This window comes from Myxocyprinus asiaticus, chromosome 13, assembly GCF_019703515.2.
Source record: "Myxocyprinus asiaticus isolate MX2 ecotype Aquarium Trade chromosome 13, UBuf_Myxa_2, whole genome shotgun sequence".
Lineage (NCBI taxonomy): Eukaryota > Metazoa > Chordata > Actinopteri > Cypriniformes > Catostomidae > Myxocyprinus > Myxocyprinus asiaticus.
The window spans coordinates 35,332,355-35,349,797 of record NC_059356.1 but is presented as its reverse complement, the minus strand read 5'-3'; the positions used below and the strand labels follow the sequence as shown (position 1 = coordinate 35,349,797).

General features: G+C 39.1%; 1 protein-coding gene across 4 annotated transcripts in view; it reads left to right on the top strand.

The window, feature by feature from the left end:
* Positions 1-17,443, top strand: part of LOC127450488 (V-type proton ATPase 116 kDa subunit a 1-like) — a 55,877-nt gene that overhangs the window by 37,052 nt on the left and 1,382 nt on the right. For 2 of the 4 annotated variants that reach the window (XM_051714641.1, XM_051714639.1), the window contains 8 exons: positions 10,359-10,449; positions 10,560-10,678; positions 12,046-12,262; positions 12,358-12,465; positions 13,452-13,559; positions 15,889-15,906; positions 16,492-16,609; positions 16,713-16,884. In XM_051714641.1, the coding sequence (XP_051570601.1) occupies positions 10,359-10,449; positions 10,560-10,678; positions 12,046-12,262; positions 12,358-12,465; positions 13,452-13,559; positions 15,889-15,906; positions 16,492-16,609; positions 16,713-16,884 (951 nt within the window). The remainder of the gene's footprint in view (positions 1-10,358; positions 10,450-10,559; positions 10,679-12,045; positions 12,263-12,357; positions 12,466-13,451; positions 13,560-15,888; positions 15,907-16,491; positions 16,610-16,712; positions 16,885-17,443) is intronic. The other 2 variants (XM_051714642.1, XM_051714640.1) reach the window with 1 other exon arrangement.

The window sequence follows — 17,443 nt, the reverse complement described above, 5'->3', positions numbered from 1 at the left end:
CACTACTTAGTAGGTCCTCGTGGTGGCACACTTACTCACCTCAATCCAGGTGTCGGAGGACAAGTCTCAGTTGCCTCCACTTCTGAGACAGTCAATCCGCACATCTTATCACGTGGCTCATTGTGCATGACTGCGGAGACTGCCAGCATGTAGAGGCTCATGCTACACTCCTCAATCTACGCACAACTTACCACGCGCCCCATTGAGAGCGAGAACCCCTAATCGCAACCATGAGGTGGTTACCCCATGTGACTCTACCCTCCCTAGCAACCGGGCCAATTTGGTTGCTTAAGAGACCTGGCTGGAGTCACTCAGCACGCCCTGCATTTGAACTCACGACTCCAGGGTTGGTAGTCTGCATCAATATTCGCTGAGCTACCCAGGCCCCCAGGATTATTATTATTATTATTATTGTTCTTCTAAGGTTTATTATTATTATTATTTTTATCAGGGCCCGAGCACTGAATGTGCGGAGACCCTATTGTTCTTCTAAGGATTAAATTATTATTATTATAATTTTCAATGTTTTCGGTACTTTTGGGGTACTTAACGTGTGAAAACATCAGAGTTGTTGGCCATTAGGGCTGGGCAAAGTTTCAGGGGGTGCTCTGTAGTGCCCCCTTGAAAATGGGCATGTAAGGGGGGGCTCTGTAGCACCCCCATTTTCACCTAGTCACCAAAATTGGTACAAATATAGTTCTCATCAAGGGGCAACTTTCATAAATATAGTCATTAGCTTCGCCCAACAGGAAGTTGGCCATTTTGGATTTTCTGAAAATCACAGGCTCTGAACTTTTAAATACTTGGCCATGGCGAAGCAATAAATTTATGGATAAAAATGTGAAACCGTAAGTTCCATATATCTTCTGTGTGCATTGTATGATTTTGATGAAAATTCAGCCTAATTTTTGGTAATGGGGGCTGATCACATTTATGCAGCTATTATGGGTCACGGTCATAGCGCCACCAACTGGCAGCAGGAAGTAAGGCAATTTTAACAGACTTTGAAATAGCCATCTTATGTTTACATGAATTGCTTCAAAATTCTTTAGAATAATGTCAAGACACTGCTGGTGTTTAATGTGCAAGTGAAAGCAGTTTTTAAAGTGAAATAAAAAAAAAAAAACCTATAGAAGTTTAAGTTTATTGTAATGAAAATGTACTGCACAAGAATTCTTGCAAATTCAACCAATCTCCGCATTATTTGCGGTAGCTTGCAATTTTTTATAATTCCTGCATATTCTTAGCAAAAAACGTAAATCTGAGGGAATCCCATCGCTTTCCTTCATATTTGACAGCAGCAAAACAAATGCTTGAAAAGCTTGAAGCAGTCACAACATCCAAATGCACAGCTGCCATTGTAACATCTCCATAGTAACATTGTAAGCGTCTCCGCCTCGTCTCCACCTCGTCTCCTCCACATTATGTGTTCACTATCAAATCCTTGTCTAAACTTTTGCGGGACCGCAGACAGCACGCATACATCACAGCAAGTGTTTAATTGTCACCCTGAGTGCTGCGAATGAGACACAAAAACCCATGTTTAGACAAAGAATCCCTAACATTCACTTAAAATCCTCATTAGTTGTGTAATAAAATGTAATTTGAATTTGAAGTGCTTAATACAGTAGGCTACAAATCTGAAAATGGCAATTTATGCTGAACACATGCTGAAAGTAAATGTTATTTTTTTTTTATTGGTATAAAAAGGTAACTTATATGCAATATACTGTATATGTAAAAATGACAAAAAATTTCATATATATAACATTTTTTTAAACATTTGTGGAATTTAGTACATACATAAATGCGCAAATATATGAACTCTAATTGTATTTGTTTGTATATGGCCATATACCAGATTTAAATATCAGATAATGTAAAAATGGCAACAGGCCTAATTATTGAATCCTCATTTGTATTTTTAGTTTACAGATTTATTGTACGACTGTTTTAACCTTAAGATATGTTTTCTTGCATTACCTAACTGCACCGTAATTTGCTGACCAAGCTTTTGTTGTGGCAATGGCCCACAATTTTTTTTCTGAGGTCTTGGCTGATTTCTTTTGATTTTCCCATGATGTAAAGCAAAGAGGCACTGAGTTTGAAAGGAGGCCTTAAAATACATCCACAGGTACACCTCCAATTCAGTACACCTCCTTTCAGAAGCTAATTGGCTAATTGTCTAAAGGCATGACATAATTTTCTGGAATTTGCTTAAAGGCACAGTTAACTTAGTGTATGTAAATTTCTGACCAACTGGGATTGTGATATAGTCAATTAAAAGTGAAACAATCTGTCTGTAAACAGTTGTTGAAAAAATGACTTGTGTCATGCACAAAGTAGATGTCCTAAACGACTTGCCAAAACTGTAGTTTGCTAATATTAAATCTGTGGAGTGGTTAAAAAAATTAGTTTTAATTACTTCAACCTAAATAAACTTCTGACTTCAACTATGTGTGTGTATATATGTATATATGTATGTATGTATGTATGTATGTATATTTCCAAAATCTTAAAAAGATAATGGTAAATGGTCTACCACTTATATAGCGCTTTTTTAACCTTAGTGGTTTTCAAAGCACTTTACACTGTGACGCATTCACCCATTCACACACACACACACACACCGATGACGGCAGAGCTGCCATGCAAGGCGCTAGCCTGCCGATGGGAGCAACTTGGGGTTTAGTGTCTTGCCCAAGGACACTTCGGCATGTGGAGTCATGTGGGCCAGGAATCGAACCGCCAACCCTGTGATTAATGGCCAACCCGCTCTACCACCTGAGCCACAGCCACTCATAATCCCATTCTATCATATCAAACGCCTTTTCGCTGTCAAGTGAGTTGGCAGCGACCGGAATGTGATCATTCGCCACTGACCACATGATATTGATGAAAGAGCTGCAGCCCCGAATAAACCCCACCTGATCTATATGTATAAGAGATGTCATAACTTAATCAGTTAGCCAGAATATTTGACAATATTTTTACATCTAGCTGGATCAGGGAAATTGGACGGTAACTACCCTCGCTTGGATCTTTGTCCTTTTTAATAATCAGACTGATCTGGGCTTGTGTCATGGTTGGCGGAAGCTTTCCATTCTTTAATGATTCCGTATAAACTTCTTCACAAAAGTGGAGCCAGTTCTGTAGCATAAGATCTAAAAAATTCACTGGCAAAGCCATCTATCCCCGGAGCTTGCCTGTAGGCAGGGCCTTAAATACCTTGTCAATCTCCTCCAAGGTTGTCTCAGAATCGTCAATTAAGGGAGTTCTAGAGGTTCCACAAAGTTTCTAATCTCTTCATCAGTAGACAAAGACATGAAACTATAAAGATCAAGATTGAACTCTTTAAAAGAATTATTAATATCAATGGCTGAGGTAAATATTTCACCACTAGCAGATTTCACTGAGGGAATAGTAGAAAAAGACTCTCTCTGCTTTATATATCTAGCCAAAGGTTTTCCTCCTTTGTCCCCTGACTCAAAATATGACTGTCTTGACCTGAATAACCCATACTCCACTTTCCGCGACAAAATAGTATTATATCTGTATTTCAATCGAGTCAATTCTCTGAGGCCATCAGACGACATTCGGCGCTTCAGCTCTGCTTCGGCACTTTTAATGTTCCCTTCTAATTCCACGAGTTCTCGTGCTTTGGATTTTTTAATGAATGAGGCATATTGTATGATCCGGCCCCTAAGAACCACTTTAAATGTCTCCCAAGCCATGCCCACAGAGGATAATGAGGACCAGTTGGCCAGTTGGTCTCCATATAAACATTGATTTCAGCCTTTAACATTTGTTGGAATTCAGGATTTTGCAAAAGGGATACATTAAAGCGGCAACTATATGATTTTTTTTCTCCATATGTGGCAACACCTCAAAATTCACCAGGGCGTGATCTGAGACTAAGATATTTCCAATTGAGCAATCAGCGACAGATGAAATGAGGGACTATCTATTATCTATTCTAGAATAAATCTTATGAACTGATGAAAAAATGTATAGTTCCTTCCAGTTGGGTTCAAAAGTCTCCAAATATCTGTAAGACCAAGATCTTTACACATCCTGTGAAGCATCAATGTTGCTCTAGGGGGCTTACACACTTTTGCTTCATTATGATCAAGGACTGAGTCCATCAATAAATGAAAGTCTCCTCCCAATATTATATCATGAGGGGTGCCAGTGGCTTGCAATATCCCTTCAAGATCTATAAAAAAGCCCTGATCATCAGCGTTAGGTGCGTAAATATTAGCCAAAATCAACCTTTGCCCCTGAATTTCTGCTAAAACAATAATGACTCTTCCTAATTTCTTTAATCTGTTTGAGATATTTGAATTGTAGATGTTTACTTAACAATGTAATGACTCCCCTGCTCTTACTAGAGCCAGCACTAAAGAAAACATGTCCACCCCATATCTTCCCAAATTTTTTAGCTTCTTGAAGAAACACTATATCATATTTCTTACGTTTAACAAAAGAAATAACCTACCTTCTTTTATGGGGTCCCCCAACCCATTCACATTCCACGTGGAGAGAGACAATCCACTCATATTAACATTTTACATTTTGACATATTAAAAAAATTTGATTGTGTCAAAAATAAAATTATAAAGACCCCATTCCACATTGGTGCAACAATCAACCCCAGAACGAAAAAACAAAACAGAAAAATGACAAACGTGCGCATTAACCCCGCACACGACAGCGCCAACCGGCATCCATCTCTCTAAACTCAAGTCCATGTATGCCTACGAGAGTCCCCATGACAACTTTGCCATCGGATTGCTCAAGTCCGGTGTTTCTATACAAAAATTTGTAAGACAGAATTACACAACAGAAGATAATCTATAAAACAAACTCCAGCCCATAAGCAGAATAAACGTGTAGATTCATCCACTAAACTCGAAGGTGTGTTCCTCCACAAAACAAGCTCCAGCCTCTAGCGAAACCAGCACAAAAAAAAAAAAAAACGGGCCGTCAAACTCACTCCTGCAAGAAATATTGCACAAAACCAGCTCCAGCCAACAGGAGGCATAAGCGCCCAAAACGAGCAGATTCATCAAGAAGCTGTCCCGAAGAAATGATATTACACAAAACAAACTCCAGCTGCTAGATGAAACCAGCACAAAGTGAAACGAAAAAGGCGCTCAGTTTCCTCAGACAGTCAAGTGTATGTTCAGTGAGTCAGGTCCATTAGGCGGCAACATGAAAATCACCAAATGGCTTACTAATTCCAATGTCTTTATCTAGGACAATGCTTGCTGTGGGCATGTAAATTCTCTACGGCCATCCTTAGTATCTATTCTCAGTTTGGCCGGAAACATCAGAGCAAAAGCGACCTTCCGTTGATGTAAGAGTTTCTTGCATTCCTTGAATCGTTCACATGTCTCTCTTGTCGAATTCGCAAAGTCTGGGAACAAGAAAATGCTGTAGTTCTTCCAAGAAAGCTTTCCTTTACTCCTCGCCTTGCATAACACGAGATCTTTATCGGATGATCTCAGAAATTTGGCCAGAATTGATCGGGGCCTGTCTACCTCCGTGGATCTCTGAGCCGGGACTCTGTGAGCTCGCTCGATTTCCAGTTTATGGCCTGTTATGTCGAGCAGACTCTGGAAGAGCCTGTCTAGGAATTTTACCATATCTCTGGCTTCCTCATGCTCAGGTATTCCAACAATTTGGACGTTGTTTTGTCGATTACGATTCTCAAAATCCTCACATTTTTCTCAGACGTGTTCCAAATCTCCCTTGGCAGATTAGCAGCTAATTCCCTCTCCGATGACTCTAGGTAATATATCTGCTTCTCGACGTCCGACAATCTTGTAACCAACTCAGAGAATTTTGTCTCCATGGAAGTGATCGATCGACATATTACAGCAAGATCCTCCAAGTCTGCAATGACCTTCGACACATTCATCAATTCACGCCGGATTTCTTTAAGTTCACCGTCCGAATTGAGTCTGGGGCTTTCGGCCTGCTGCTGAGGGGAATCAGCTTGAGCACTGAGCATTCTTTGTCTTTTAAGATCTCCAGAGCCTGAGGATTTTGAATTCTTTGACAAATTGTCTTCCTAGAACAGTTAAGAATCAGGGCGTATTGAATCTCACCGGTTTATGACACAAATAGTAATAACTAGCAAAGTGCGCAGAGCTCGCTGATCACGCGTCCGCTCCTCGCATGGCGTCACGTCTTTTTTTTTTTTTCAGTTTTTCATGTTATTAATGTCCTGACGATATATTGTTATCAGTTGAATGCCACTTTGGTGAATAAAAGTGCCCATTTCTTTCCATAAGAGCAAAATCTGTACATTATTCCAATACTGTATATATATACTGTATATATATATATATACTGTGTGTGTGTGTGTGTATATATATATATATATATATATATATATATATATATATATATATATATATATATATCTCACTCTGTCTTTGTATATTTATTTGTTTGATCTGTAAAGCACTTTGGGTCAACTTCTTTTGTTTTTAAATGTGCTCTATAAATAAAGATTGACTTGACACTATCCAATTTCTTCTAACAAGTACTGTTGCAATATTTTATGTAAGAATATAGGCAAAATTTGTAACAGTACTGAAACAGTAAACATACACAGCTTTACAGCTTTAACAAGGCATGGCAGCCCCTTAGTACACTAGAGCAGTAGGGAAAAAAGCATTTCCTTACCGTTTATTTGCTGAAACTTCACTTGGCGCAGAACAATCTGGAATAAAATGAAACTATACAACAGTCCCCTCTTGGTGCAGAACAATCTGGAATAAAATGAAACAATGCAACAGTCCCCTCTTGGTGCAGAACAATCTGGAATAAAATGAAACAATGCAACAGTCCCCTCTTGGTGCAGAACAATCTGGAATAATATGAAACAATGCAACAATCCCCTCTATGCAGCCTGAACTTGTTTATAATGTTGAATCTTTGTGACAACTGTGCTGAAAACAATATAACAGAGCACAGGTGTCTCAACTTGCGTTTTTGAAAATGTTAAGTTCTTTTTAACTTGAGACTGTTTTTAAACTGTGCCGGTCCTGTGCAAGATGCTGAAGAAAAATAGAGACGCAGTACAAATGTCAAAGACATTTGTCCAGCATGTTTACATAGAGAAACAATGGGAAAACAGAACAGACTTGTGCAAAAACACGTTCGGAGTTAATGGCCCCTAACTCGTGCATCTGTGAGTGAGAGTGTATGCACGAAACAAGTTCGGTTAGCCTGTTTATTTTTTCATTCACACAAACCCGACCCGACCCAAACCCAAAGTCCTACTTGGAAAAACTGACCCGAACCCAGCCCATCGGCTTCTCTGGTCCCGTAAGGCCTGGGTCGGGTTGCAGACCTCAAATAGATAGATAGATAGATTCACATTTAAATTATATTATGTATACATTTATTTTTACAAATAGCATCAAACATATTTACATACATAAAAGCTTATCCTGTATAATACACTTCCGTTATAAATATTTGGCATAATGTTAGCGGACATTTCAGATGATTAAAGCTGCCAAATAATCACAGATGCAAAAATAGCGCTATCTTGAAAATGGGTATGTAAGGGGGAATCTGTAGCACCCCCATTTTCATCTACAGTCACCAAAATTGGTACGTATATACACTATATTGCCAAAAGTATTCGCTCATCTGCCTTTAGACGCATATGAACTTAAGTGACATCCCATTCTTAATCCATAGGGTTTAATATGACGTCGGCCCACCCTTTGCAGCTATAACAGCTTCAACTCTTCTGGGAAGGCTTTCCACAAGGTTTAGGAGTGTGTTTATGGGAATTTTTGACCATTCTTCCAGAAGCGCATTTGTGAGGTCAGACACTGATGTTGGACGAGAAGGCCTGGCTCGCAGTCTTCGCTCTAATTCATCCCAAAGGTGCTCTATCGGGTTGAGGTCAGGACTCTGCAGGCCAGTCAAGTTCTTCCACACCAAACTCGCTCATCCATGTCTTTATGGACCTTGCTTTGTGCACTGGTGCGCAGTCATGTTGGAACAGGAAGGGGCCATCCCCAAACTGTTCCCACAAAGTTGGGAGCGTGGAATTGTCCAAAATCTCTTGGTATGCTGAAGCATTCAGAGTTCCTTTCACTGGAACTAAGGGGCCAAGCCCAGCTCCTGAAAAACAACCCCACACCATAATCCCCCCTCCACCAAACTTCACAGTTGGCACAATGCAGTCAGACAAGTACCGTTCTCCTGGCAACCACCAAACCCAGACTCGTCCATCAGATTGCCAGATGGAGAAGCGTGATTCGTCACTCCAGAGAACGCGTCTCCACTGCTCTAGAGTCCAGTGGCGGCGTGCTTTACACCACTGCATCCAACGCTTTGCATTGCACTTGGTGATGTATGGCTTGGATGCAGCTGCTCGGCCATGGAAACCCATTCCATGAAGCTCTCTATGCACTGTTCTTGAGCTAATCTGAAGGCCACATGAACTTTGGAGGTCTGTAGCGATTGACTCTGCAGAAAGTTGGCGACCTCTGCGCACTATGCGCCTCAGCATCCGCTGACCCCGCTCTGTCATTTTACGTGGCCTACCACTTCGTGGCTGAGTTGCTGTCATTCCCAATCGCTTCCACTTTGTTATAATACCACTGACAGTTGACTGTGGAATATTTAGTAGTGAGGAAATTTCACAACTGGACTTGTTGCACAGGTGGCATCCTATCACAGTACCACGCTTGAATTCACTGAGCTCCTGAGAGCGGCCCATTCTTTCATAAATGTTTGTAGAAGCAGTCTGCATGCCTAGGTGCTTCATTTTATACACCTGTGGCCATGGAAGTGATTGGAACACCTGAATTCAATTATTTGGATAGGTGAGCGAATACTTTTGGCAATATAGTGTAGTTCTCATCAAGCCAAACAACATTCATACTCATAATCATTAGCTCCGCCCATCAGGAAGTTGGCCATTGTGGATTTTCTGAAAACCGCAGGCTCTGAACTTTTAAATACTCCTCCTAGGGGATTCATGTGACTGGCACCAAATTTGTGCAACATCATGCCAAGATATTGTAGATGCTAAATTGCGAACATATTTTTTATATTTTGAACAGAGTCGCCAATGTGAAGCAATAAAATTATGGCGAAAAATGGTAAAAAGGAAGTGCCTTATATCTTCTGTGTGCATTGTGTGATTTTTATGAAAATTCAGCTGTATGTTTGGTAATGAGGTCAGATCACATTGATATGGCTATTATGGGTCACGTTCATAGTGCCACCAACTGGCAGCAGGAAGTATGGCACTTTTAACAGACTTTGAAATAGCCTTAAGTTTACATGAATTGCTTCAAAATTCTTTAAAATAATGTCAAGACACTGCTGATGTAAATTTTTAAAGGGATATTTGTTATCTTAAATACTGTTGCCATGGCAACACATTAATTGTTATTATTCCTTCTTATATTTGGGTGTATTTGAGGCACTTAGCATGCTTAAAATTTCCTGAAATTTTGCACACACATCAGAGTTGTTGGCCATTAGGTCTGGGCAAAAGTTCACGGATGGATGTGTAGGGGGGCTCTGTAGCACCCCCTTTAAAATGGGTGTGTAAGACGGCCTCTGTAGCACCCCCATTTTCACCTACAGTCACCAAAATCTGTACATCTATATTTCTCATCAAGCTGGACAACTTTCATAATTATAGTCATTAGGTGCGCCCAACAGGAAGTTGGACATTTTGGATTTTTTGAATATTGCAGTCTCTGTACTTTAAAATACTTCTCCTAGGTGATTCATGAGACTGTCACCACATTTAGACAACATTATGCCAAAACAAGATACTAAATTGCAAACATATTGATATATATTGAACGGTGTTGCCATGGCGAGACATTAAATTAATGGCAGAAAATGAGAATCAGGAAGTGTCTCATATCTTCTGTGTGCAATGTGTGATTTAGATCAAAATTGAGATGTATGTTTAGTCTTGGGGCTAATCACATGGATTTGACTATTTTGGGTCATTGTCATAGTGCCACCACCTGGCAGCAGGAAGTGTGGCTCTTACAACAGACTTTAAAATAGTCCTCTTTTATTTACTCAAATTGCTTCAAAATGCCAAATGCAATTGTCCACCTTGCAATGTTTTCCGAAAGCCACCAGGTGGAAATGGACCAGTTGTGCTTGGGCCCAACATTGCTGCTTGCAGCTATATTTTTGTTTGATTGCTTATTAATTAGCCACTTGTTTAAATGGCTCAGTTAATTCATTCAGATTGGACAACTGTTCGATCTATATGCATGACCATTAAGTTAAGGGCATTTTTTTATTTGAAAAATCCTATTTCATTGAATTTTCTTTAATTTATTCAGGTTTAAGACTTTGGAAGATAACAGGATTTTACAGTTGGACCCTGCTGAGCCGGGAGTGTTTGGTGGACCTTATCCCATTGGCATTGACCCAGTAAGCACCTCATTTCTCATTTCTGTGGCAAAGAATAATCTTCCAAGCAACTTCAATACATTTAGAGCAATATGAAATAATTCAAAAATATATATTTCCCTCACTCACAGATCTGGAATATTGCCACCAACAAGCTGACATTTCTGAACTCCTTCAAGATGAAAATGTCAATAATACTTGGAGTTATCCACATGCTGTTTGGAGTCATGCTCAGTCTCTTCAATCACCTGTACGCACTTGTCCATTCTCTTGTTTTACTCTTAATAGAGTACACCACTTGCAAACTCATCAAAGTCACTGTGTTCATTCTTGAAGAAGTACCAAAACCTTTGTATTGTGTGTATGGAGACTAGATTCATAACTTTAGACTGCCACCTGTACCCCATAAATGCGTCCTTCAGTATTAAGTACATTAAATGGTAGATCACCCCCTTGTGGTCTTCCAAAGCTAATACACCAGATTACATTATACAGAAGGCCAACCGACAGTGAAATTGGAAAGCACACAAATGATGCTTCTAATTTAAATGTCGGCTAATGTTAATATATCAGTGCCTCTAAAAACGTATCAAGAAAATAACGTGCCGATCAGTAACTGATGTATCAGTATTTTCTGAAATTACTAATTACCATTAAAGGAATAGTTCACCCAAAAATAAAAATTCTCATCGTTTACTCACTCTTATGCCATCCCAGATTTGTATGACTTTGTTCATCTGCTGAACTCAAATGAAGATTTTTAGAAGAATTTTTCAATTGTTTTGGTCCATAAAATGCAAGTGAATGGGTGCCAAAATTTTTAAGCTCCAAAAATCACAAGTCAGCATAAAATTAATCCAGAAAACTCCAGTGATTAAATCCATATCTTCAGAAGCAATACAATAGGTGTGGGTGAGAAACAGATCAATATTTAAGTCATTTTTTTACTACAAATTCTCATCCCTTAACTTTCCACTTTAACTTTTACTTTCACATTCTTCTTGTGTTTTTGGTGATTCACATTCTTGCATATCGCCCCCTACTGGGCAAGGAGAAAAATTTCTAGCAAAAAAGGACCCCCACACCTATCCTATTGCATCTGAAGACATGGTTTTAACCACTGGAGTCATATGGATTACTTTTATGCTGCCTTTGTGCTTTTTGGAGCATCAAAATTTTGGCCCCCATTCACTTGCATTGTACGGACCTACAGAGCTGAAATATTCTTCTAAAAATCATAATTTGTGTTTTGCAGAAGAAAGTCATAAACATCTAGGATGGCACGAGGGACTGTAAATGATGAGAGAATTTTCATTTTGGGGTGAACTATCCCTTTTAAGGGTCCGTTCATCCAAAAATGACTGACAGCCTCAGTGAAAATTGAACTACATTGAAAGATGCAATGAAAGTGAAAGGTCACTGAGGTTTTCAATCCTGCAACCTTCTGCCTATCATCTCATTTTGTGTTCCATGAAAGAAAGAAAGTTTTACGGATTTGCAGAAACATTAGTCTGTACATGATTTCCTTATTTGGATGAACTATTTTAATGTTTTGTCATTCCATTTGTATTCATATTAATGCCAGGTATTACGGTTTCTGATTGTCTGTGTGTGAAGGTACTTCAAGAAGCCTCTGAACATCTTCCTGGGTTTTATTCCTGAGATTGTTTTCATGAGCAGTCTGTTTGGCTACCTGGTTTTGCTTGTCTTCTATAAATGGATGGCCTATGATGCCAAGACCTCTAAAGATGCACCCAGTCTTCTTATAGCCTTCATTAACATGTTCCTCTTCAACTACAATGATCCGACCAACAAGCCATTATACAGAGGACAGGTACCCACAAATACTACAGTGTGATGTTATCAAAATGTTTTTGCAAGTGAGAAAATTATGCTGACATTCCTCTCCACCTCTCTCTGTTTGTGTAGATGGGAATTCAGTGTTTGTTAGTTGTTGTAGCTATCGCCTGTGTGCCATGTATGCTTATAATAAAGACGCTAGTAATGCGCAGGCAGTACCTCTGGAGAAAGCATCTGGTAAGGAGTAAAAAAAAAATATATATACACTCTTTACACCAGTAAGATTCAAACTATAAGGCAAACTGCCCGGTTGGGGCATGCAGGAAGAGAAGCATGACAATTTAATGACTTTGTATTTGTTGAAATACTGTTTTTTGTAATATCATGTAATTACTCGAAAATATGTAGAATGTGGTTTGGTAAGCTTGTGGCCAAACATTCATTGGTACATTGGTATATGAGGTCTTAAATTGATAGTTCACACAAAAAGTTACTATTTTTCAGCTTAGTACGTTCCTTACAATGTAAGTAAATGGTAACCAGAACTTTGAAGCTCCAAAAAGCACATAAAGGCATCATAGAATTAATCCATACAACTCCAGTGGTTAAATCCATGTCTTCAGAAGTGATATGATATGTATGGGTGAGAAACAGATCAATATTTAAGTCCTTTTTTACTATATATCCCCACTTTCACTTCAATATTCCTCTTATATTTTTTGGTGATTCACATTCTTCGTACATCTCGCCACCTACTGGTCAGGGCTGGTCAAAGGTGGAGATTTATAGTGAAGGGCTTAAATATTGATCTGTTTCTCACCCACACTTATCATATTGCTTCTGAATATATGGATTTAAACTCTGGTGTCATATGGATTACTTTAATGCTGCCTTTATTTGTTTTTTGGAGCTTCAGAGTTCTGGCCACGATTCACTTGCATTGTATGGATCTACAGAGCTGAGATATTTTTCTAAAAAACTTTGTGTTCAGCAGATGAAAGAAAGTCATACACATCTGTAATGGCATAAGGGTAAATGATGAGAGATTTTTCATTTTTGGGTGGACTATCCCTTTAAGAATATGTATGAATATTTACACAAAGGTTTCAATCCCCAAACAATTTCTTTTCAACAAAACAAAAACAATATGCTAGATTATATTATTGTTATTTAGGTAAATGAGTTGAACTCCTACCTACACATGACCATGATCTCTCCTGTAGGGAACACAAAACTTTGGGGGAATTCGTGTGGGTAACGGCCCCACAGAGGATGAAACTGAGATCATTCAACATGATCAGCTTGCAGAAAACTTTGAAGAAGAGCCTGAGGTAAGGGAACAATCTTTTTTTTGTTTTTTAGTGTCCTCAAATCATGTATTGTCACTATGAAGCAATATATATATATATATATATATATATATACACACACACACACACACACACACACACACACACACACACACACACACAAAAAACAGTTAGTGCCGGTCCTCGAATCTGAATGGATGAGAGACGTTCCATGAGTGCTGATGGTCTCACACCATCAACACTCAGACACTTCACTGTGTATCACTCCGCTTGTGTTCGTGCCATTCTAAATTAAAGTGTAAGAGCAGTGCAGATGTGTTTAGAGATATGTCTCTTTACATTTAATTTTGTGACATTACATATTTTAGCCAGCAGGTGGAGGCAAAAGACCATTTTTGTGTGTAATTTGAGCCAGTTGGTGATGTGAAGTGTGTCAGCGTCACTCAGTGTTTACACTCAACAGCACTGCGTGATCGCTCGTATTACTACTACACTACTAAAGCTAGGAAATAGCTTTAAACTAACAACTACGAGCATTAAGGCTCATCAAAGCTGAGAGACACAACAGCCTGATTAATTACACAAACTCAAGGCGCTTACCTCTTACCGGACTTTCCACATTGGAGAGGACAAAATGGTGGAGGACATTGCGGTTTCTGTAGTGAAAGACTCTTGCGCACCGGCTACCGCGAAATAGAGAGGAATACCCCCGCTTGAACGGCTATTTTTCCAGTGAGAAAATAGGATGAATTTCACCAAAATGACATTATCTTCAGAAAGCTTACTAACAGACTACAGCATCATCAACAGATGATTGCACACGCTCCATCTCTCTCTCTCTCTCTCTCTCTCTCTCTCTCTCTCTCTCTCTCTCTCTCTCACTCTCACTCACTCACTCACTCACTCACTCACTCACTCACTCACTCTCACACACACACACACACACACACACACACACACACACACACACATCCTTGTTTCTCCAATAACATGTTAGTAACAGTCCAAGCTGTGATACTAGAAGTTCTGAGGCTTGGACTCATCATTTGGTTTGAACTAGCAACGGCAGATTCTGATCCGTCGCGTAAGAAAGTAGTTCCATGCACAAATGTGTTTTTTGTGACTGTACTCAGTTTTTCCTAATTTTCTAATCATATAGAATTCATTTGTATTTTAAAATTGAGTTTCCATGTAGCATTAGTTTATACACTCTAACAAAAGTCTGTCAAGAGCGTATTAGATGAGATATTTGTCTGACACTCCATGTGATGACATTTGTTACTCCTGATGACTACTTTTGATCTTTATTATGATAATAATTAATGTGGATATCATAATAGTATATGCGCAGCTTGTTACCACCCACCTTGTTACCAAAATCTGCAAGCGAAAATAGTCACAGTTGGCAGTGGGGTTAGCAGCCTTCAGTGGGCATTCCATTCTGTGACTCACTGGATCTGTGATCTGCATACCATTGCTGATCTAAACTGGGTCAGCCCTCTTTAACAGCACTATCTCTTCCCCCAGACACTTTATCCCAGGGCAACCAGCCTCAAAACACTAAACAAACACCCACCCAATAATTGTGAGGCTCATGTCTGGAAATAAAATAGAGACAGATAATAAAGTATTTATAAAATTACCTGCAATATTTTGAGATGTCTGGGTTGCTGTGATCATTTCAGTGCGTTAGTGCCAAAGGGTGTTCCTCTATCTGCTCCAAACAGTCCTGCCAGTAAAACACAGTCAGCCATTAAAGTAAATTTACTGGAGACAAGCACAAAATCTCTGGAATTGTTTCTCTCTCTCATTTGCCGTTTACGGTGGGCCCCACAAAGTATTTGTTCATATAAGCTGCACTTAAAAATATATGAAATTTTAAACCAGTGGCATCTACAAACAAATGATGCCAGAGCTTTTCTCAGAACTAGTGTCACTTTTTTTTTCTTCTTCTTCTTTTTTTTTTTTTTTTTTTTTTTTTGCCATTTTTACAATTACTTTAACCAACTGTCCTGAAGTAATTTTTAGTAGTAGATGTATGAAGTTAGTTCCCCTCAAGCTCACACAGGTGGGCATGTTCTGACCAGAAAAGTGTTTTAATACTTTGTATCTTAATTTTGTACAGTTTATATATTGTTTTCTAATTTATAACCTTGAAAGAAGCTTGACATTTGTATGTGTGTCCAGATACTTTTTGGGAGCACTGTATTTTTCTGTGAGTGTGACCAAAAAATGTGTTCTGTAGACTTATTTTTCCCTCACTCTCCTCTTCAGATTCTAACTCTGCCATTAACTCTATTTTAACCCTACGTGTATGTCTGTCTGTGCGTGTGTCCGATTACCTTTCAAGCAATCCGAGGAGGAAGTGGTAAGAGCAGACTGCCTTCTTGCTCTCTGTGTGGATGTGTGTTTCTAATTTTTTATTGGTGTGTGTGTGCGTGCCGTAACCCGTACAAAGCTTCTTGCACTGCTGTCATGTTTGTGTGTGTGTGTGTGTGTGTGTGTGTGTGTGTGTGTGTGTGTGTTACGTATGTGTGTGTGTGTGTGTGTGTTCCTGCAGGCTTCCTTTGTCTGTTAGTCTCATGTAGTGGGTGATCGGTGATGGTTCTCTTCTCTAGATTCTAGATAACATTCCTTAGATCCTTTTTTAGACTTTTAATTCCCTTTGTTTTAGCATCCATCATTAAACGAGGACAATCCAGTGAGCCGAGATGTAGCGTGATTCTGATGTTATCACACCTAATGATGTGTTCTTGTGCCGGCTGATGATCTGAAAGGATCTGGGCAGTGATTCTGTTCTCAGGCCTGTGATATTCAGGACCAGTAATCATGCTGTGATTGAGCTGGGAGTGGGATTAAACCTGCCGTTTGTTCATTTATTATCATTAGTCTGAACTGCTTGTCTTGCTCTCTCTCTCTCTCTATCTCTCTCTCTGTCTGTCTCTCTCTCTAGTTTAATTTTGCTGATGTAGCAGTGCATCAAGCCATTCACACTATAGAATATTGCTTGGGCTGCATCTCAAACACTGCATCTTATCTACGGCTTTGGGCGCTGAGCCTGGCCCATGCGCGTAAGTAATAAACACACACACATTTACTGTACTCATTCCAATAAATTGCATATATGTTTTCTTCACAAGACTTGAAATGATTTTACCTGCTTTTTTCTTACAGAGCTCTCTGAAGTCTTATGGACAATGGTGATGCACATTGGCCTGGCCTCTAGAAATTTTGGTGGATTCTTTGGTCTGTCAATCATCTTTGCCGTCTTTGCTACACTGACTGTGTTTATTCTATTGATCATGGAAGGACTGTCTGCCTTCCTGCATGCTCTTAGATTGCACTGGTAAATGACATACACACCGTAATTAACTCCGCTTACCTTTTCAAATGGCCCCTTTTGTTAATATTGTGCTGTAGGTATGCAACTGAACCATATAAGAGACAAATGACTCTCTGTCTCTCTCTATCAATGAATATAGAAATAGACAGACAGTGCGCTATAGTGTCACATACCTTAAATGTGCGTGGAATCTGCATCCACTGAACTTCAGGGAATGCTCTGCAGACTTCCATAGAATTGGAAGAAATATAATTTACAAGGTTCTACACATCCCCCACTCCTTGTGTGTTCATTTATTATTATTTTTATTTTTTTTATTATTTGATTTTACTTTCATTTACTAATAAGAGTGTAGTACTTTCAGGTCCATGTAATACATTTACCATTAACCATTATGCAGAAATCAGTAGATTTTTCAGCAGAAAATGTAACAAAGTCTGCACATTCCTCAAGGCCTTGCCTATAGGGGTAAAATAAATTGTTAATGATTAGAAGAAAAAAAATGAAAGATGTCTCTTCATTCATTTAAAAAACAAGCTTGACAGTATAAATTATTTTTCGG